Source organism: Osmerus eperlanus, chromosome 11, assembly GCF_963692335.1.
Source record: "Osmerus eperlanus chromosome 11, fOsmEpe2.1, whole genome shotgun sequence".
In the NCBI taxonomy this organism is placed as follows: domain Eukaryota; kingdom Metazoa; phylum Chordata; class Actinopteri; order Osmeriformes; family Osmeridae; genus Osmerus; species Osmerus eperlanus.
The window spans coordinates 399,701-421,961 of NC_085028.1; the positions used below are offsets into that span (position 1 = coordinate 399,701).

General features: G+C 49.3%; 1 protein-coding gene and 5 non-coding genes across 6 annotated transcripts in view; 1 reads left to right on the forward strand and 5 right to left on the reverse strand.

The window, feature by feature from the left end:
- The window catches only part of LOC134029306 (uncharacterized), a 10,716-nt gene extending 6,767 nt beyond the window's left edge, over positions 1–3,949 (forward strand). The window contains exon 3 of the mRNA XM_062473391.1: positions 3,923–3,949. Within this exon, the coding sequence (XP_062329375.1) occupies positions 3,923–3,949 (27 nt within the window). The remainder of the gene's footprint in view (positions 1–3,922) is intronic.
- Positions 113–195, reverse strand: trnal-cag (transfer RNA leucine (anticodon CAG)). Its single transcript has one exon. It is a non-coding gene; the product is annotated as a tRNA-Leu (tRNA).
- Positions 455–536, reverse strand: trnas-aga (transfer RNA serine (anticodon AGA)). Its single transcript has one exon. It is a non-coding gene; the product is annotated as a tRNA-Ser (tRNA).
- Positions 1,307–1,388, reverse strand: trnas-aga (transfer RNA serine (anticodon AGA)). The gene has a single exon. It is a non-coding gene; the product is annotated as a tRNA-Ser (tRNA).
- A 17,573-nt stretch (positions 3,950–21,522) lies between the features above and the next one.
- On the reverse strand, positions 21,523–21,595 carry trnar-ucg (transfer RNA arginine (anticodon UCG)). Its single transcript has one exon. It is a non-coding gene; the product is annotated as a tRNA-Arg (tRNA).
- A 314-nt stretch (positions 21,596–21,909) lies between these two features.
- Positions 21,910–21,982, reverse strand: trnar-ucg (transfer RNA arginine (anticodon UCG)). Its single transcript has one exon. It is a non-coding gene; the product is annotated as a tRNA-Arg (tRNA).
- Between the last annotated feature and the right edge of the window lie 279 nt (positions 21,983–22,261).

The following is a 22,261-nucleotide window of genomic DNA, read 5'->3' on the forward strand; positions in this document are numbered from 1 at the left end:
TCGGAATCTCGACGCTACGCTGACTTGACAATGGCAACCCAAAAATTGCGCCGCCACGCTTGAATGCAATGGATCAAATACACCCCGTGAACCCACAGCGAGAACCTTGGGATGTCAGAAGTGGGATTCGAACCCACGCCTCCAGAAGAGACTGCGACCTGAACGCAGCGCCTTAGATCGCTCGGCCATCCTGACTCCTTGAGCAGGTTAGGCCCAAACCTTGCAGAGCACGTCCTCAAAAGGCAAACGCGTCCACTGCCTTAATGGTGCGGCCATGAATGCGCAAGTATTTCAAGTGTGGTTAGGGTTCCACTCCTTGTCGGTGTCTCTGTCTGTGAGGGTTCAGGGCCCCAAAACAAGAAATGTGTCAACCTCAGCGCAACCGAAGACAGCCCCTGACGTTTGCGAACGACTAAGAAACTCGATCTCATCCGCTCAGATCAAAAAGGCCGCCCGTAGTCGGCAGGATTCGAACCTGCGCGGGGAGACCCCAATGGATTTCTAGTCCATCGCCTTAACCACTCGGCCACGACTACACCGGTCTTTGCATTGTCACGCCAAGGCGTTCCCCACCGTAGACACAACCGACAGCCGCCAGGCCACATCACAGCACCACATGACAAAAAGAACATTGAAAACTCGACGCTACGCTGGCTTGAGAGGGGCCACATCAAAGCATCACATGACAAAAAGAAAATTGGAACCCCGACGCTACGCTGGCTTGAGAGGGGCCACATTAAAGCACCACATGACAAAAAGCACATCACGGCGGCTTTGTGCAGGATGTCCCTCGTCGCGACTCCATCTTGCCGCAACGTTTTCACGTCACCTTTTGCCATTTCTTCAGCTCGCTCGGAATCTCGACGCTACGCTGACTTGACAATGGCAACCCAAAAATTGCGCCGCCACGCTTGAATGCAAAGGATTAAATACGCCCCGTGAACCCACAGCGAGACCCTTGGGATGTCAGAAGTGGGATTCGAACCCACGCCTCCAGAAGAGACTACGACCTGAACGCAGCGCCCTAGACCGCTCTGCCACCCTGACTCCTTGAGCAGATTAGGCCCAAACCTTGCAGAGCACGTCCTCAAAAGGCAAACGCGTCCACTGCCTTAATGGTGCGGCCATGAATGCGCAAGTATTTCAAGTGTGGTTAGGGTTCCACTCCTTGTCTGTGTCTCTGTCTGTGAGGGTTCAGGGCCCCAAAACGAGAAATGTGTCAACCTCAGCGCAACCGAAGACAGCCCCTGATGTTTGCGAACGACTAAGAAACTCGATCTCATCCGCTCAGATCATAAAGGCCGCCCGTAGTCGTCAGGATTCGAACCTGCGCGGGGAGACCCCAAAGGATTTCTAGTCCATCGCCTTAACCACTCGGCCACGACTACACCGGTCTCTGCGTTGTCACGCCAAGGCGTTCCCCACCGTAGACACAACCGACAGCCGCCAGGCCACATCACAGCACCACATGACAAAAAGAACATTGAAAACTCTACGCTGGCTTGAGAGGGGCCACATCAAAGCACCACATGACAAAAAGCACATCACGGCGGCTTTGTGCAGGATGTCCCTCGTCGCGACTCCATCTGGCCGCTCGGCAGCCTGCAACGTTTTCACCTCACCTTTTGCCATTTCTTCAGCTCGCTCGGAATCTCGACGCTACGCTGACTTGACAATGGCAACCCAAAAATTGCGCCGCCACGCTTGAATGCAAAGGATCAAATACGCCCCGTGAACCCACAGCGAGACCCTTGGGATGTCAGAAGTGGGATTCGAACCCACGCCTCCAGAAGAGACTGCAACCTGAACGCAGCGCCTTTTTTTTTAAATCTTTTTATTAATGTTTTTTACAGTTCACAAATTCACAAGTTTACAAGCACAATGCTTTTACTTACTATTTCCCACATTTTTTTTTCTCCCCATTTCCAATAACATCAACACAGACTCACCCATCGACATTCGTTCCCCAATTAAAGCAAATGCCTCCCCCATCCACTTCCTTTATCAGTGAATTCCCACTCACGAAAAAGTCTGTTACTTCCTCCCCGCCATATTTACACACCATTCCTACATCCCTTTTCATTATAGCTTTAAACAGATGCTTAATATTCACTGTCCTCCCTTCAAAATGTGCATAGTTCCGTCTAAGCACTACAGCGTGCCGGGCATGACTTAAGACATAATTCAGTACACCAACATTCACCCCCTTCCTCTTCCCAACAACCCCAAATAAAAATAAAGTCCTCCACCCATCCTCCACGCCTAACTCCATTGCCCAATTGTCCTTCAGCAGTGTTTTAAGAAATTCGAAAAATTCCATCAAACTGTCACACTCCAGAAAATAATGAATAAAACTCTCACGGCCACCTTCACAGACATCACACATAGCATTTACCTCCTCATTAATTTCATGCAAGACCACATTAGTATAGATTCTGTTGTGCCTCATGAGGAAATCATTGTTATCACAGTCAATACTGTTATATTTCACATTGATATTAGACCATATTTTTCCCACCTCATATCCCACAAACACTCTCCTCCACACCCTTTCTGCTGCTGGCTCTTTAAACACCTCATCTATCAACCATCCATATACTTTCTTCACAGACATATTTTTCATTTTACACTTCACCCCCTCCTCCATTACATATAGCTCAGGCAAGTCTCCTGCTTCCCGGCCTACACACCCACCCTTTATGAGGTCGACCCACTCCACTGGCAGGCTCAATTTAATCCTTTCATAAATCTTTCTTACTTTTACTCTACACTCCATCCCCTCCACTTCACATACAGAATGATAAATACAGTTCCCTCTGAGGAATCCTGGGATCACCTCATTCATCACATCTCTCACCTGCCTAATCCCACCTTCCATAAATTGGGGTACATGCAAAGTCCTGTTGTTACATTTTATTTTTTCATTTAAAAACAGTGGCAGATTTACAAAGCTCTGCATCTCATCGCAATCATATTCCATTTTAGGTAACAGACATCTCCACGCCTCCAACACCTCCCGGTAAAACTCAGGTATCCCCACCGTCATTGACGGCTTAAACCCCATAAACCAACCATTCTCCCCCATCCCTCCCACATCATTAATGTACTTTTTCAGCATTTCCTTCCAACCATATTGACACCTTCCCATCATATATTTTTGCACAGTCCTAATTCTCATGGCTTTTCTTTTTATTTCCAGATCTATTAACTTTAAACCCCCCTTCCCTCTCCTCCCCACAAGTGTTTTCTGTGCAATCTTCACCCCTTTCCCTTCCCAAATAAAGTTACACACAATTTTGTTCAGCTCATTCATCACCCATGCTGGCATTTCCATCACACTCATCACATACACACATATTGACATCAACATACTATTCACCACAACCACCTTCCCTTTCAACCTCAACTTCCTCGCCCTCCATGCATTGCATACAGTTCCTATTTTACTTATCACCCCTGTCCATGTGGCATTCCTAGCCCCCTCGCTATCCACACCCAAATTTACACCCAACACCCTCATGTATGCCTCTTCCACCCGTAGCCCCACCTCTACTCTCTCTACCCTTCCTATATACATAATTTCGGACTTGTCTTTATTGATCTTTGCCCCTGATGCTCTACCATACTTCTCCACCAACTCCAACACCCTCCTCACACTCCCTCCATCCCTAACCGTGATTGTTGTGTCATCTGCATAGTGATTTATGACACACCTCCCTCCATATGGCAAAACTATCCCCTCCACCCTGTCATCTTCCTTAATGAGTGTAGCCAGTGGCTCTACCACTATAGCATACAGTAGTGCTGACAGCGGACACCCCTGCCTCACTGACCTCCCTATCACAAACCTGTCTGTCAAAACCCCATTCACCTTTATACAACTCTGTGCACCCCCGTATAACCTCCTTACCCATCCCACCAGCTTCTCTCCAAACCCAAACTTCTCTAACACCCTAAACAGAAACTCGTGCTCTACCCTATCAAACGCCTTGTTCCAGTCTATCCCCACCACTACCCCCCCTATCCCATCCCTCTTCATATACTCTATCACATCCCTAACTGTCCCTATTGTGTCCGCTATATCCCTACCCGGTACACTATAACTCTGTGTTGGCTGCACTATCTCCCCGATTACTCTCTTCACCCTATTGGCTAACACTTTGGTCAGGATCTTATAATCCACATTCATTAAACTAATCGGCCTATAATTCCCTAGATCTAGTCTGCTACCTTTCTTATATAAAATTGTTATCACCCCTTCCACCATTCTATCCTGTACTAACCCTGTCCTCTCCATCCCTCTAAACACCTCCACCAAAATTGGTGCTACCTCATTCTTATACTCTTTGTACCACTCAATCCCTATCCCGTCACTCCCTGGGCTTTTCCCACTTGTCAAACCTCCAATTGCTTCTATCACCTCTGATTCACTTATTTCTCTATCACACCACACCCTATCCGTCTCACTCACCTTGCTCTGCACGCTATCCAACACCTCATCTATACTACCCTCATCTACCCCCCCCTTTTTATACAACTCCCCATAAAACTCTTGCACCCTCTCCAATATCTCCACATAATCCTCTGTTGCCACCCCATCCTTATTATTGATTATATATATGCCCTACTCCGCTTTCTTTTTTCTAAACCCAGAAAAAAAACGGTACACCTCTCACCTTCCAGAGTATATTTTGCCTTGCTCCTCAAAATTGCTCCCCTGCACTTCTCCTTCTCAAACCTATCCAGCTCCATCTTTACCTCTAAATACTTCTCCATGCTGTACCCTTCCTCATCCTCTGCCTTCCCTAACTCCACCCCCAATCTTTCCCTCAAAACGTTCTCTTCCCTCATCATCCTTTCTTTCCTCCTCTTGCTATACCGAATACTAATCGATTTAATCCCATTCTTCATTCTCTCCCATCTCTCCCCCACTCCATTGTCCATACCGTCGCACTCTGCATAACCTGCCCTCCTCTCATTCTCTCTATCCAACAGCCCCTTAATCTGCTGCCTGTACTCCTCTTCACTGACATACCCCGCATTCAAGATCCACACCCCCCCCCCCTACCTCCCCACCCCCTATCTTAATTGTAAACCTTACCCCATCGTGATCGCTAAAACTATTTCCATGATGTCTAAATCTATCTATATACCTAATGCTGTCCGCCTGCACTAAAACTAAATCTATTCTACTCTGCTTTAGCACCCCCTCCCTCATCTGCCTCCTCGTGAATTCTCTCTTCTCTGGATTCTCATATCTCCATACATCCACAAGGCCTTTGTCTGCCATCATCTCCAATAGCATAGCTCTCGACTTGTCCCCTCTAAGTTCTACACCCTTACCGATGTCTAATCTGCTACATTTAATATTGAAGTCCCCCACGACAATACACCTCCCCACTATTAACTCTTTCACCTCCTCTATAATACTCCTCTTATCCATTTCCACATTAGGCACATATATATTAATAAGTCTGAAATCCACTTTCCGATACGTAAATTCTATTGCCAAAACCCTCCCTGCTTGATCCCTATACACCTCCCTTATGTCATCCACCTTATCCTTTTTAATTAGTATTGCTACCCCTCTTGCATTACTCGCCCCATTATTATAAAACATTTCACCCTCCCATTCCTCCCTCATTACCTCCACTCTCCCCTCATCCCAATTTGTCTCCTGTATGCACATTATATCACTCCTGTACACATACAGTAAACCCTTCATTTTTCTCCTGTCCCTTAACCCATTTACATTTATGGAAGTTACAGTGGCCATGAAAGCTAAACAAAAATAATAATAAATATAACCCATCATCAAAATAGTTACTTGCCACTTCCCAGCTGTTCGCCACTCAGCAGCCCCCGTCTCTTGTCCATCTCAGTTCCCCTCATGGTACACCGTCGTTGTGCATTAGCGACTGCGTCCTTCAACGCCCCCTCCTCCTCCACCTCCACCTCCTTTCGTGCTCCTCTGTACCTCTGTGGCCTCCCCTCCACATCCTCGCCCTTCTCCTCCCTTCTTTTCTCGAATGCCTTCCGCCGCTTCTTCTCCTTCTTAGCTGTTGCTCCGGCCCTCTTCTGCTTTCTGCCACCGCCTTGCTCCATGCTCTCCTCTCCCCATTCGTCCTGCTCCATTTCAGTTTCCCGGTCCCGCTCGTCGGATGCGTCTTCCTGTCCCTCTTCGTCTCCTCCGACCTCGCTACCGGCCTCTACTCTTGGGCTCTGTTTTGGCACGAGCTCGCCAACCCCCTCCTCCTCCTCGCCCACCAATTCCTCTCTGTCCTCTCCGTTCCGCGTGTCACACTCCCTCGCATAATGCCCACGCTCGCCACATCTGAAGCATTTAAATTCCGGGCAGTCTTTAAAAATGTGCCCCGGCTTGATGCAGAGCCTGCAGACCCGCACCTGCCGATCATGAATAACACGGAAGTATTCCGTACCTCTTAAAGTGTCAAACTTGGTGGAGTATGGGAGCGAACGAACCTGCTCCGTGAACCGCACCTTTAAAAACCGCGTTCCATCGACAATCTCCGTTCCGGGCCACACTCGCCGCTTAAGAGGCGAGATGGCCCGTACTCCCCACTCCTCCAGTTTCGCCAGAATCTTGCCATCCGGCAAATAGACCGGCAAGTTGATGAAGGAGACCACCATCTCATTATTAACAATGTCACTTGCGTGCACCAAAGCCCCTCTCACCCTAATGCCGTCCATCAACTTCTCCTTAGCTTCAATGTCCTTCATTGTCAGCTCATATGTTCTGTCTCCTCTCTTCCTGCAGCCCATCACCACTCCACACTCCTTTTTCACCTCCTTTAATAAGTCCATCATGGAAACATTCTCCGTTCCCTCAACCACCACTTCCACGGTCAGTTCCTTTCCGTATTTTTCTGTCTCTCTGTCGCGCTCTCCTCCTCCTTGCCTTTCTCCTTTCGTCCACCTTCAGCAGACATAGTTGTTGCAGGTCCAGCCTCTTTGTCCTTGGCCCGTCGTTCGTCATTCCTTTGTCCATCCGATCCTCCTTGTGTGCTTTCTCCTTCATTCCTTTCGTCTGTATGCTGTTTCGTTGTCATTTCCAATCCTGCGTTCGTTGCCATGCTAGCCGACCAAAACACACAACACAAAAAAGTCCCCCAAACAGCAACAGCTGTTGGGGGAAAGACAACTAACAAAAAACACCAAACTATTCACGTGCAAAAATAAGAGAAAGAGACGAAATAACACGGTATGACGACAAAAACGTACTCTGAACAAACACTCTCCACCTGCTCTCCGCGCAAAACACTTCCTGGTTTGTCACAGAAAGGGGGCGTTGCCATGCTGGTTTGGGTTAGGGTTAGGTTTGGGTTAGGGTAGGGTAAAAAGAAAAACTGGACGGTCTTAGGGAGCACGGGCCTATCATTCCTGTGTTGAAAGTATAAAACAAAAGAGAGGAAGAAAAACAGAACTACAACAAAGAGGTTTTGTGAAATAATGTGTGTTTTCTTTTACAGGTGCTGTGTGGTGGTGGCTGAGTGGATGGTGCTGAGAATTGGAGGACCAAGGTAGGTGTGTGTATGGATACATAGCCAGGTAAGTTATGTGTGTGTATATTATTTTTTTGGGTAATGTATGTGTAAGAATATGTATGAGTGTGTATATGTATATGTTGTGTGAAGCAGGTCTTGTATGAGATGAAGAGTGTTATGTTTTTTCATTCAGTCCCAGGGGTGTAATTGTGTTTAACTGTGTGATCCATTTTCTTTCGGCGTGTTTCCGCTGTCAACTGGACCACCCGGACCCCGACTCCACACCAGATATGATGAGGTGAGTGACGGGGTGCTCCTGGAAGTGTGTGACGAGTGTTGTTTGTAGGTGTGCCCGTGAGATGTTGTATAGGTGTTGTTTGAGCCTAGTGTCTATTGATGAACCGGTTTCTCCTACGTAGTGTTTGTGGCAGAGGGTGCAGGTCATGATGTATACGGCGTTCGAGGTTTGTAAGGTGAGGTTGTCCGGGACTGGAGCTGATGTGTGACTGTGAGGGTTTGTAATGAATTTTCTGTATTTATAATGAAATGTATGAGGTTTGGCTGCTGGAGAGGGCATGGTGCTGAATTTGGTGTGTATGAGTATGTTCTGTAAGCTTTTATTTTTTCTGTATGCCGAAATGATCCTGTAGGGTTTTAGTGCGGGGTATGTGCGTTGAGCTGTGGTGAAGTTTTGTTTGAATGCATGTTGTAGGGGTCGAGTTTTGTGTGAAAATGTGGTGACTAGGGGAATGATTATTAACGGGTCCGTGACGGTGTCTGAGGTGAACGGTGTGCCGGTGTTGGTTGTGGGTGGTGGGGCCGGGGGGGTGAGGGTAGTGGGATTAAAGGGCGGGTCAGCACCCAGTGGGAAACTGGGAAGGGGATTAAAGGTGGGGTGGGGATGGGAAGGTAGGGTGGGTTTAAAGGGCGGGTTAGGGTTAGGGTTAGGTTTTATGTCTGAAAATCCCCCGAGCCCAGTAGTTCAGTACTTCGACCCACTTAGGCTCAGGACTGAGGCACTCGCTATGCCAATGCTGAGTCATCCACCACATCCGAACAGGGGCTAGGCCCCTCCAGGAACCCCGAAGGGAACCCAGGCCGGGTGCCCCTGAAATGCTCGCCACTCGACACAAGGTGAGTGAGGAACACTCAGAGGGATAATAACACACAAATATACAACAAGAAACAATGCATAATCTATGAGTATAGGTCGAGCACATGGATAGCCGTCTCCGAATCCACTAGACATGTTCTGGTAGCAGGGTTAATGCGGAAGCGTGCTCAGAGTCAGAAAAAGCCCCTCGGTGCGGATTCAAAAGTACCGCAGCCGATAGTTGTGATGAGAAAACCAGGATGTGGGGGGTCCTAATGTGTAAACACTGAAGGTCTCTTAAAGTTTCTTGGTTAGGCGGGGAGGATCCTAGATGACAGGTGCAGAGTCATTAAATGGCAAAAATAATGAAATGAAAATCCTCTTCTCACTTTTATAGTCCGAGTGTTGGCTATTGTTGGTAAACTGGATTCTCATCAGAGTCCCGACCCAGAGGGGGTCGTGGTTAACATCATCAGAGTATTAATAGATGTGAGTAATCTCCATAATAGTATTGGCTGATTTCAGGGTCCTTGCTTTCAGGTAAGCACCATTGGGAGTATGCTACGGGTTTTTGGATTATTACTAGTGGACTGGTTCTCATCAGGATTCTTAGTATCGTGGAGGTCAAAAGTCAAAAACATAAGTCTTGAAAAATATGTTGGTATTATCAGTGAAAATTGTAGTCCTGAGGGTTCCTGTCCTCCAGGGGACCGAGTAAACATTATTCTTATAGTGTCATTAGGAGAATTTATTGTCTGAAGGGTCTCTATCCACCTGGGGACAAAGTAAACGCCCTCAGAGTATATGAAGGTCCTTAAGTGTTTGAAGCTTAGTTAATATTCTAATTATTGTATGAATCCTTAGAGTCCCGATCCCAAAGGGGTCCAGGTAAATGTCTTTAGATTGTAATAAGGTTAGTAGTAATAGTAAACGAAGGGGATGTTGTCAGATAGGAGTATGAGTGCCGTGATCAGTACAGGGTCCAAGCGTTGAAGTTTTCCCTGTGGCACTCGTTGTCCAATTTGAGGTTAAGGTCATATACTCAGGTGCGGACGTTAAGGCCCTCAGGATGTAGGGAGGAGAGCCTCCATACCCATTTTCTCTCACCGGCCTGTCTTTGTCTACGCGTCCACTCTGGGTTATGTTCCAGGCCGCTCATGCTAAGAGATTCGGCTCCGTGTCTCAGGAAGTGGGGGACAAGGTGTGAGTCTAGGTTCCGGTGGTTATTGATATTATATAGATGTTGGGTGAGGCGTTGTTGAAGAGAATTACTAGTCTCGCCGACATATCGTAAGCCGCATGCACTGCACGTGATCACATACACTACGTTACAAGTCGATGGTGGCAGGGAGGCTACTGCAAGCCTGGCCTTGAGTGCCCGACACTGAATGGCAGCGAGAGGTGAAAAGTGTGTGTGTGTCGGCTGCGGTATTCGGCTGAGTGGTCTGAGGCCACTTTGGACCAGGAACTCGCCCACACTGCGGTTTTTCTTATAGGCCGAGATGAGGGTGGCCCCTTCCAACACGCCCGAGCCTCACAGGTGCGTGAGCAGATTCTGTTTTAATCTGCGGTTCAGGAGCCGATTACGGCGTCCGAACGTGGTAACCAGAGGGATAGCGAGTGTGTCTTCACGTTGCGAGACTTCTAGAAAAGTTCTAGAGACTTGACGTAGGAGACTGCGTGGATAACCCCTCTGGGCCAGGACCTGGTAGAGGGTTTGTTTGGCTGCCAGGAAGTCACTATGCCGTGTGCAAATTCTATGGAACCGCAGTAGCTGTGATTTGACTACCCCAGGAAATGTGTGTTTCGGGTGGTAGCTGTCTCTGTGCAGCAGAGCGTGTGTATCGGTCTCTTTGAAAAACACCTTAACGTCCAAACAGTGGGATGTAGGGAAATCCACTCCTTTAAAGGTCGTGGTATCCAGAAAATCCATGCTGTTATCGCTGAGTACATATTTGACCTTAATAGAGTTGTGATGAGAATTGAGGATGTTAACGAACATAGTAAAGGCCTCTCTGGAGTGTGGCCACACTCCCCAGATGTCATCCAAGTATCTGAGGTAGTGTGAGGGTTGGAGAGGGCACTTGGGAAGAATCGTTGCCTCCCACATAGCCATATATATGTCCGCATAAGCGGGGGCAAACTTCTTCCCCATAGCCACGCCTTTGAGTTGAAGGTAGTGTTTACCATTGAATTCAAAGTCGTTTCTAGTGAGTGCGAGTTCAAGCAGCTGCATGATATACCTGTCCGGGCGGCCCTCCGCAGGGTTCAGTGTAAGCATTTGTTGAACTGCTCTCAACCCCTCAGGTGCCTCTATGTTAGTGTAAAGGCTGTCTACATCCATAGAAAAAAGCAGGTCACTCTCGTTGAGTCTCGCTGCCCTAACCTTGGCTATAAAGTCATAGGTGTCCTTGACATAGCTAGGGTGTTGGTTGGACAACGGGTTGAGGAACGAGTCAATATATTCCGAAATGCCATAGGTCTCGCTACCACAGTCAGATACAATGGGTCTCCCAGCTGGGGTCTGATAGGGGAGGGGCCAGGAAGCTGGATCCTTGTGGATTTTAGGTAGGAGGTAGAACTTTCTAGGTTTGGGCTCCCCTTCTCCCATCAGGTATAACCTTTGTCTGGGTACGAGATATCCCAGTCTCACCAGGCAAACGAGGATCCGATCGATCTCCCGGGCCGTGGTGGTGAACAAAGGTTCGTCTAATCTGCGGTAGTATTCTGGCATATTGAGTTGTCTCTCTGCTTCTCGTACGTAGTGCACTCGATCCATGATAACCACTGCGGAGCCCTTATCAGCCGGCTTAATGACAAGGTGCGGGTCTGCCCGCAGCTGTCTCAAAGCCTTCACTTCCTCACTAGTGAGGTTAAGGGCTTCCGCGTCCAGGTTGGGGAGAGAGTCTACCGAGTGTAGATCTGCATTCACCAACGCAGGTATCACGGGAGGCAACTGGCTGTCCTTGGGAGTCCAACGTGACTTAGGAAAGAAACGTGGACGCTCTGTTATATTAACAGGTTCTCGGTCTTCAAAATATGCGGCCAGTTTAACTCTGCGGTGATAATTTGCTATCTCGAGGCACAAACGATTTCTGCCGCCCGCGGCGATGTTGAGAGTGGGAACAAAAGAGAGGCCTTTGACTAAAAGGTTGCGCTGCGCTGTCGTGGGTCTGAAGTGGAAGGAAAGGTTGATCAGGCCTTTCCTCTCCCCCTGGGCTTGGTCAGAGGGTCCATTTAGTTTAAATGGTTGAGCCAGTGCGCGCGCATAGCCGTAGCCGTGGGAGTCGTCCAATGAATGTGGTCTCTGCCGGTGCTAAAGGACGCGGCAGGTAGCAGAGGGATGATCAGCACATGTGCTGCTAGGTAACGGTTGAGACTTGCGATTGTTTCCTTTTCGAGAGTAGACAGGCCAGGAGATGTGTTAATCAGAGGGATCGAGATAGAGGCGTGAGGAAAGGCAGCAGTGGCTTTGGTGAACATGGTCATCGCTTGTCTGGTAGAGGTGTCGATGCCAGTGGTCCGATTATTGAGGCCGAAAGCCAAAACTACCCGTTTCACGTGCACGGCGGGGGCGGAGATTTTCGCGAGGATGTTGATTGCGTGGTATAATCTCGCGCCCGGATAACAGTCGACCTGCACTGTCTCTATCTCGATGGCCGGAAGACGGTGGAGGTTGGAGTCCCCCATTATTATGGTCTGTCTGCTCGGAACTAGGCTCCAGCTGTTCTTGTTACCGCTGTGTTCGTGTCTAGTACAGAGTGGTATTAGTGGCGCGGTGGTTGTCATGTCGGCAGCGCGTGTGGCGGAACCCGTGGTGAGTGGGGCTATTCTCCAGGCTCCCACTAAGGAAGACCCGGGTGCGGGCGTCGTAGTAACAGCTTCCCCGTGAGATGAGAGAGAGTTGGACGGAACTTGTCTCCGGGCCTCCAGAGGGGAGGGGCCGGGTGCGGGCGTCACGGCAGCAACCGCAGTAGTGGTGTGGGCAGAGAGAAAGTTAAGTGGGGTACGTCTCCGGGCTCCCAGGGGGGAGGGGCCGGGTGCGGGCGCTAAGGCGGCCACCGCTGTGGTAATCGGAAAGCTTGGAGATACAGAAGAGAGAGGAGGACCAAAGAGGTCAGAGGAGTGAGGGAGGCCCGCCAGCAGTGCCTCACGTAGATTCACATCATCAGTCTCGTCTTCAGAAGAGTGGACCGGTGACGGTGACGGTATTGGAAGCGCGAGAGGAGAGAGAGGTTGAGAGAGAGATGTAGAAAGAGGTGGGCGTGGCGAGGGCCCAGAGAGATTGGGGTCGCCCGTGTCCAGAGCAGAGGCCAGATCCGAGAGAGAGGGTTCATTATCCTCGACGAGAGGTGCTCTGAGTAGTGTGTTCAGGGCGGCAGGAGATGCCATTCGAGGGGAGAACGTAGCCAATTCTGACGTATCTAGCTGACTCCACTCTATACCGTCTGCTTCGGAGGTGTCCATCGGAACAGGAGCCGGAGAGAGTGTAGTATGACTGAGGGTTCTGGCCACAGCCCGGACCTGATCAGGATCAGGGAGGGCCAGAGGCTCCTCAGTCACAGCACCGTTGTTCGCCCGTGTGACCGTGGCCGTAGGTTCCACACGGGGTCGGCGCGGCGTGAACAGCGCGCGCGGCATCATGGAGGGCGTGATTTGGGGTCTGACGGGTCTGGCTGCAGAGACCGGAGGAGCCCAGAGTGCGTTGGTCGTAGAGGGGGGAAGAAGAGAAGAAGGAAAGACGTGTCCTGGTAGAGAAGACATGGCCTGGCGTATTGTCGCCTGAGAGATGGTATTTCCTAGATCGCGAGTAGCCCATCTGACTCCCAGCTCCCATGCGTCGGGCCAGTCTGTGAAGGTGGCAGCTCGCGTTCTGAGTGATCGTGTGATGTCGGACGCGACCCTGTGATAGTGCTCCTCTAGTGACTGGTACGAGTCTCGGATGAACTTGGTCGAGATATGTTGGAGTTGGCTCCAATTTTGGTGTGTGGGCGATGACGGTCTAAATATCGTGGCCAGTTCGTCAACCTTCGCTAGGAGCCCTGGTGGTTGTATGCCGTCTATGACGTATGCCTTAACCTCCCCGTAGTGGTGTGTGGTCTTTATGAGCTTGCGAATGGATTTTGCTACCGCTGTTGTGGGTTTGCCGTAGACCTGGCGTGACTGTTGGATGTTGACCGCGTATCTATCTGCCGACATTTGCAGTAGGCCCGGTGGAGTGTCAGGTACAGTTGCCTTGGTGGCCGCGTGGGCGGGCGCGGTCGGAGTCATCTGAGGGAGGCTGATTGCAGCGTCCTCGTCTCCGACCCGCGCCGAGGAAGGTGTGTTTCCTGCGAGAGTGCGCGTGCGAGCTAAGCGGCTTCTAATGCGGCGTTCTGCCGGTGTGTGTGGTCGGCCACCACGCTTGCGTCGCGTAGGGGTCACAGCGGGGCCACTGGAGGCCCAGTCCAGTGGTCCAGGCTGTGCCGCGTTGCGTCTGGGTCGAGACTGTTGAGGGGGAGCACTTGTGTATGCCCCGCGTGTTGCCCTGGGGGCACGTCGGGGCATCTGGTAGGCCGGAGGGGCCGCGGTAGGGGTTCTGCGCGTCGCCCAAGGGGCACGTCGGGCCACCTGGCGTCCTGCAGGGATCGCAGACGGGGTCCCCCGTGTTGCCCTGCGGGCACGTAGGGACCCCGACTGGTGCGCAGGGGGGGACCCGCGTGTTGCCCTGGGGGCACGTCGGGAACCAGGAGAGGTGCGCGACCGGGGACCCGCGTGTTGCCCTGGGGGCACGTCGGGAACCAGGAGAGAGGTGCGCGACCGGGGACCCGCGTGTTGCCCTGGGGGCACGTCGGGAACCAGGAGAGGGGTGCGAGACCGGGGAACCGCGTGTTGCCCTGGGGGCACGTCGGTAACTCGGAGAGCGGTGGAAGCAAGTGGCCTCGCGTGTTGGAGGGGTGGGAGACAGCCCCCCAGTAGGAGTTGGGGTTAGAGTAGGGGTCGTACGTCTGGCGGGGATCCCTCCCATAGAGACGGTCAATTCCAGACATGCTAAAAAATGAGAAGAATAAAACAGAGGGGGCAAACGTATGAGTGGGCGTCCTAGAGGATACTAATCATTATTAAAGGAACGGCGCATACTGATGCGAACAACGAGACGAGAGGATTCGATCTAAATTAGTAGGTGAAGGTTAAAGAACGTGGGAGGAGAGATTGGGGTGCATCTCATGGGTGGAGGTGTATGGGTGCATTGTGGGTGAGTGCGTGTCCTACCTTGACCGGGTAGCTAACTTAATCTGAAAAGCTAAAAAGGGTCTACCTGGAAAGTTAAGAGTCTATACCAATCCCGGGTGCAGATGTGGGGAGGACCCCAAGGAAATGCAGGGCTGTGGAAGGAGGGGGTTAACAAACAAGATACATGAATATCATAGCCCTGTCCTCACTGCACATGAGTGCGATGAAGATAAAGCCATGTAGACAAATGTGGTGGGAGTGGGGTGAGAGAGGTATAGAGAGAGGCGCTCCTGTTAGAGCAAATAAAAGTTGTAGTCAAAAACGCAGGACTCCATTCCCTGGGCGGTGCCTCCTGCCGGGCCCATGCCAGAAATTAAGCAGGGATATACGGGGTCCTAACTGGCCACGACCGGTTTCGTCCTCTCCCAGGACTCGTCAGGTGACGGAAATAAAACATGAGCAGGAACCAGGGCCAACCTAGGCTACGGACTGACAGGGGACCTCGAGGCTACACCAAAGAAGGAGGATGGTGGTCACCCCGGTGCCCTCCTGCCAGCCCACCAGAAGCGGTATTCAGAATTATTGTCTAGGGAAAAGAGTAGAGAGGGAGAGAGAGAGGGAGGGAGCGCGTGTGTGTGTGTGAGAAGTAGGTGTATACATAACCTGTCAGGAGAGAATAGGGTTATACATTCAAGAGTGGGGGCATGGGTGAAGGACCGTAGGAGAAGATTCAAACCAAACTGTTGAGAGAAGTGGGCCCACAGACCAAGGGTAGAGAAAGAGAGAGAGATATATTTAGAGAGAGAGAGGGGGGGGGGGGTTTGTTTTGTAAAATGTCCATTAATGTAATAAAGGTCTAAGGTGGGTGAGGAAATGGGCCTAAGTTTGGGAGAAGTCAAGGAGTTAAATGGAGTATAGAACCCAAAGTTTTATGTGGAAGGTGAAAGGGTGGGGATAAAGGATTTAGGGTCCTAGGTGGAGTTGTTCTGAGAATGAGAATAGTAATTTTTTAAGTTTAGGTAAGAGGTCGAACAGGGTTAGGGTTAGGGGGGGGGGGTTAGGGTTAGGGTTAGGGTTTAGGGTTTAGGGTTAGGTTTTTAAAGAGTGGGAAAGGGACCGGTCACCCAAGGGGGTGTCCGGTAGGCACGGGCACAGGAACCCTTATATCTAAGCCTCTAAAATAAATTTAACAACAAAACAATAACACAAACAGGACAAGACATGATATAACTAAGTAATAACATAACAATAAGAGGGGGTATATATGGGGGGAGAAGGAGAAAGAAAGACGGGGGGGGGAAAAAAAGGTTGGGATTAGGCAAGAAGGGGAGGGGTTAGGATAAGGGGACAGGGTTAGGGTTAGGGTTAGGTGTGGTAGCATTAACGAGGAAACACCCTGTGGGACCCCGACGGGACCACAGTTAAGGTGAGACCCCACGAAAGCACTCGCTCTTAAATCTCACTCACCCCGTCTCCAAATATAGATATGAGAGAATCGACGATCCGTCCAACAGTATTATGACCCCCAGGGTTGATACCATTGGTGTCCGAAGACTTTGGGATCATATAAAGGTCCTAAAGATTAACTAGTAATCTGATCCTTGGTCTTCATGAGTGATGGATATCAGTCTGAATATCACTGCCCACCAGGGGTTAAGAGATAATCGGTGTCCGAAGACTTTAAGACTGAGGATAGGGAGAGTATTAGTCCAGGGTGATGGGATTTAACGTATTCCAGGGGGAGGGGGATAGGGGTAAGAAAGGAGTATGAGGGAGAGAGAGAGAGAGAGAGAGAGAGAGAGAGAGAGAGAGAGAGAAAGAAAAAGGGAGACAGAAAAAAAGAGCGAGAGGGGAGAGGAGAGATGACCATACAGAGTCGACACCCACGGGGCGAGGAACAATGTCGCCCACAGGGCTTAGTCAGTCCCTGCCTACCATCCAAAGGGAGGTCCCCAGGACGGGAGGAGAGGGTATAGAGGGGCAGGGGGTGGTGAGGCATGAGGAGGGGGTGCGAGAGAGGGGAGAAGAAAAAGGAGAGAGGAGAGGAGAGATGACCATACAGAGTCGACACCCACGGGGCGAGGAACACTGTTGCCCACAGGGCTTAGTCAGTCTCTACCTACCATCCAAAGAAAGAAGCCAAGGATGGGAGGAGAGGGTATAGAGGGGTTGGGTTTAGGTATAGGTCCCAAATGGTTGAGGTTAGGGTGAGGGGTCGGGATAGGGTTACTTGAGGGTCCATATGTCAGATACAAAATCGCAAGAGGGTTGGGTTTAGGTCCGAGGTCCCATGGTTAAATTGAGGTATCAGTCCTAAGTTTTAGGTTTAGGCATGGGTTCCTGTCATTGGTCAGTATTAATCCAATGATCCAAAGGAGCGCCGGTGGGACAGGTCTAGGACTGTTTTGTATCCATAATAGATGTCAGTCTGAGAATCACTGCCCCTCTGGGGTTGAGATCATCGGTGTCCGAAGACTTCAGGACTGAGAGGATAGGGAGATAGGAGTCCAGAGTGATGGGATCTAACGGATTCCAGGGGGATGGGGGTAAGAAGGAGTATGAGGGAGACAGAGACAGAGAGAGAGAGAGACAGAGAGAGAGAGAGAGACAGACAGACAGACAGAGAGAGAGAGAGAGAGAGAGAGACAGACAGACAGACAGACAGACAGACAGACAGACAGACAGACAGAGAGAGAGAGACACAGAGAGAGAGAGACACACAGAGAGAGAGAGACACCGAGAGAGACACAGAGAGAGAGACACAGAAAGAGAGAGAGACACAGAAAGAGAGAGAGAGAGAGGGGGGGAGAGATGACCATACAGAGTCGACACCCACGGGGCGAGGAACACTGTTGCCCACAGGGCTTAGTCAGTCTCTACCTCCTATCCAAAGAGATCAAGGATGGGAGGAGAGGGTATAGAGGGGATGAGGTCAGGCATAGGTCCCCAATGGTTGGGTTTAGGTATAGGTCCCGAATGGTTGAGGTTAGGGTGAGGGGTCGGGATAGGGTTACTTGAGGGTCCATATGTCAAATCCAAAATCGCAAGAGGGTTGGGCTTAGGTCCGAGGTCCCATGGTTAAATTGAGGTATCAGTCCTAAGTTTTAGGTTTAGGCATGGGTTCCTGTCATTGGTCAGTATTAATCTAATGATTCAAAGGAGCGCCGGTGGGACAGGTCTAGGACTTTTTTGTATCTATAATAGACGTCAGTCTGAGAATCACTGCCCCTCTGGGGTTGAGATAATCGGTGTCCGAAGACTTCAGGACTGAGAGGATAGGGAGATACGAGTTCAGAGTGATGGGATCTAACGGATTCCAGGGGGATGGGGGTTAGGGTTAGGGTTTAGGGTTAGGGTTAAAAAGAAAAACTGGATGGTCTTAAAAAGCGCGGGCCTATCATTTCTGTGTTTAAAAATATATAAAAAAAGAAAGGAAGGAAAACAGAAGTACAAAAAACGTGTTGTGAAATAATGTGTGTGTTTTCTTTTACAGGTGCTGTGTGGTGATGGCTGAGTGGGTGGTGCTGAGGATTGGAGGACCAAGGTAGGTGTTGTTGAGTTTGTTCTTTAGTGTGTAGATCTATGTGCCAGTATGTAAGTGTGTGCGTGTGTATGGATACATAGTCAGGTGAGTTATGTGTGTGTATATTATTTTAAGTAATGTATGCGTAAGAATATGTATGAGTGGGTACATGTATATGTTCCAAAGTGTTGTGAGGTAATGTGTTTGTTCTTTTGCAGGTGCTGTGTGGCGATGGATGAGTGGATGATACTGATCAAGGTAAGTATTGTTGAAGGTGTAGTCTATTTATGAGTGAAGTAGGTCCTGTATGAGATGAAGAGTGTTATGTTTTTTCATTCAGTCCCAGGGGTGTAATTGTATTTAACTGTGTGATCCATTTTCTTTCGTCGTGTTTCCGCTGTCCACTGGACCACCCGGACCCCGACTCCACACCAGATATGATGAGGTGAGTGACGGGGTGCTCCTGGAAGTGTGTGACGAGTGTTGTTTGTAGGTGTGCCCGTGAGATGTTGTACAGATGTTGTTTGAGTCTGGTGTCTATTGAAGAGCCGGTTTCTCCTATATAGTGTTTGTGGCAGAGGGTGCAGGTGATGATGTATACGGCGTTCGAGGTTTGTAAGGTGAGGTTGTCCGGGACCGGAGCTGATGTGTGGCTGTGAGGGTTTGTAATGAATTTTCTGTATTTATAGTGAAGTGTATGAGGTTTGGCTGCTGGAGAGGGCATGGTGCTGAATTTGGTGTGTATGAGTATGTCCTTTAAACTTTTATTTCTTCTGTATGCCGAAATGATCCTGTAGGGTTTTAGTGCGGGGTATGTGCGTTGGGCCGTGGTGAAGTTGTGTTTGAGTGCATGTTGCAGGGGTCGAGTTTTGTGTGAAAATGTGGTGACTAGGGGAATGATTATTAACGGGTCCGTGACGGTGTCTGAGGTGAACGGTGTGCCGGTGTTGGTTGTGGGTGGTGGGGCCAGGGGGGTGAAAACAGAATCCTGAGTATTGTTAAAATCAGGATCGGGAAGGATGGTGGGGTTAAAGGGCGGGTAAACAACCAGTGGGGAATTAGGAAGGGTATTAAAGGTAGGGTGGGGTTAAAGGGCGGGTTGAAGGGACCTTTAAAGGGAGGGTTGGGTTTGGGCCTAGGGTTAAGGGGAGGGGTGGGGTTACAGGGAGGGTTGGGTATGGGGTCGGAGGGAGGGTTGGGTTTAGGCCTAGGGTTAGGGTTCCCTCCGACCCCATACCCAACCCCAACCCTCCCTGTAACCCCACCCCTCCCCTTAACCCTATGCCCAAACCCAACCCTCCCTTTAAAGGTCCCTTCAACCCGCCCTTTAACCCCACCCTGCCTTCCCATTCCCACTCTACCTTTAATTCCACCCTGCCTTCCCGTCCCCACCCTACCTTTAATACCCTTCCTAATTCCCCACTGGTTGTTTACCCGCCCTTTAACCCCACCATCCTTCCCGATCCTTATTTTAACAATACTCAGGTTAGGTTAGGGTTAGGGTTAGGTTAGGTGGCAGATCTCAACCCCTTGCAGGGTTGGAGTGGCACTGGCGCTAGCCCCCCGTGTTGGACTGTGGAGGTCTATTGTTCCTGTGCGAGTGTGAAAAGAAGAAGGAGATTTGAAGGTCTGTAAGGTAAGTGTTTGAAAAATTGTGAAACATACAGTTTGTCCTCTATGAGGGTGCAAGAAACCGATGTTTCACCCCTTTTCTCTCTCCCCAGGTGGATCCCTCGACATTGAATGCAGCAAGGAAGGTAAGTGCAACTGCATTTTTTGGAGTTGGGATCCCCCACATGGCGGGGCAACAAGCACCCAACAAAAATGTAATAAATCATAATTCATAGTATCAATATTACAACAGAAAACACATATACATGTTAATGTATATGAGAACCCGCCATGTGGAGGATCCCAACTACCTGTAGTGTCTACAGGTACCCCCAAGGAAGACCAAGGTAAGTTTTTTTCAACACTCCCTAATGTTAGATTAGGGCCTTTTTGGATTTTTAATATTTTTCATTTCATTTAGCCCTAGCGGGTTAGGGTTAGGGCTTTTTCCATCAAGCATCTTCGACAGCTCGACTGGAGTCGCGATCCATCAAGTTCAGATCAACACTTTGAGATGGCTTGTTTCCAAAAACGAGAACAACTTATGGCTTTTAAAGCTCTTCCACAGCAATCAAGATCCATCATGCTGATGACAACCAAGAAGTGACTCAAACCCTTAATCTTCTGATTCGAAGTCAGACGCCTTATCCATTAGGCCACGTGGTCTCTTGCTTCAGAAGTAACCACAAACATTTGAGATAGCTTGTTTCCAATTACAAGAACACCATTCCTTAATTAGGCATCTTCCACAGCTTGAGAGGAGTCAAGGTGGATCTAGTTCAGAGAAAGGAACACAATTCTGTGGACAACCAGGAAGCGACTCTCAATCTTCTCACCATAAGCCAGACGCCTTATCCGTAACGACATGTATTCACTTCTTGCTAATTTAACCACACACACTTTGAGACAGACTGTTTCCTACAACATGGGAACAACTTTTTCCATCAAGCATCTTCGACAGCTCGACTGGAGTCGCGATCCATCAAGTTCAGATCAACACTTTGAGATGGCTTGTTTCCAAAAACGAGAACAACTTATGGCTTTTAAAGCTCTTCCACAGCAATCAAGATCCATCATGCTGATGACAACCATGAAGGGACTCAAAGCCTTAATCTTCTGATTCGAAGTCAGACGCCTTATCCATTAGGCCACGTGGTCTCTTGCTTCAGAAGTAACCACAAACATTTGAGATAGCTTGTTTCCAATTACAAGAACACCATTCCTTAATTAGGCATCTTCCACAGCTTGAGAGGAGTCAAGATGGATCTAGTTCAGAGAAAGGAACACAATTCTGTGGACAACCAGGAAGCGACTCTCAATCTTCTCACCATAAGCCAGACGCCTTATCCGTAACGACATGTATTCACTTCTTGCTAATTTAACCACACACACTTTGAGACAGACTGTTTCCTACAACATGGGAAAAACTTTTTCCATCAAGCATCTTCGACAGCTCGACTGGAGTCGCGATCCATCAAGTTCAGATCAACACTTTGAGATGGCTTGTTTCCAAAAAGAAGAACAACTTATGGCTTTTAAAGCTCTTCAACAGCAATCAAGATCCATCATGCTGATGACAACCACGAAGGGACTCGAACCCTTAATCTTCTGATCCGAAGTCAGACGCCTTATCCATTAGGCCACATGGTCACTTGCTTCAGAACTAACCACAAACATTTTGAGATAGCTTGTTTCCAATTACGAGAACACTATTCCTTAAGTCAGACGCCTTATCCGTAACGACATGTATTCACTTCTTGCTAATTTAACCACACACACTTTGAGACAGACTGTTTCCTACAACATGGGAACAACTTTTTCCATCAAGCATCTTCGACAGCTCGACTGGAGTCGCGATCCATCAAGTTCAGATCAACACTTTGAGATGGCTTGTTTCCAAAAACAAGAACAATTTATGGCTTTTAAAGTTCTTCAACAGCAATCAAGATCCATCATGCTGATGACAACCACGAAGGGACTCGAACCCTTAATCTTCTGATCCGAAGTCAGACGCCTTATCCATTAGGCCACGTGGTCTCTTGCTTCTGAACTAACCACAAACATTTTGAGATAGCTTGTTTCCAATTACGAGAACACTATTCCTTAAGTCAGACGCCTTATCCGTAACGACATGTATTCACTTCTTGCTAATTTAACCACACACACTTTGAGACAGACTGTTTCCTACAACATGGGAACAACTTTTTCCATCAAGCATCTTCGACAGCTCGACTGGAGTCGCGATCCATCAAGTTCAGATCAACACTTTGAGATGGCTTGTTTCCGTAAACGAGAACAACTTATGGCTTTTAAAGC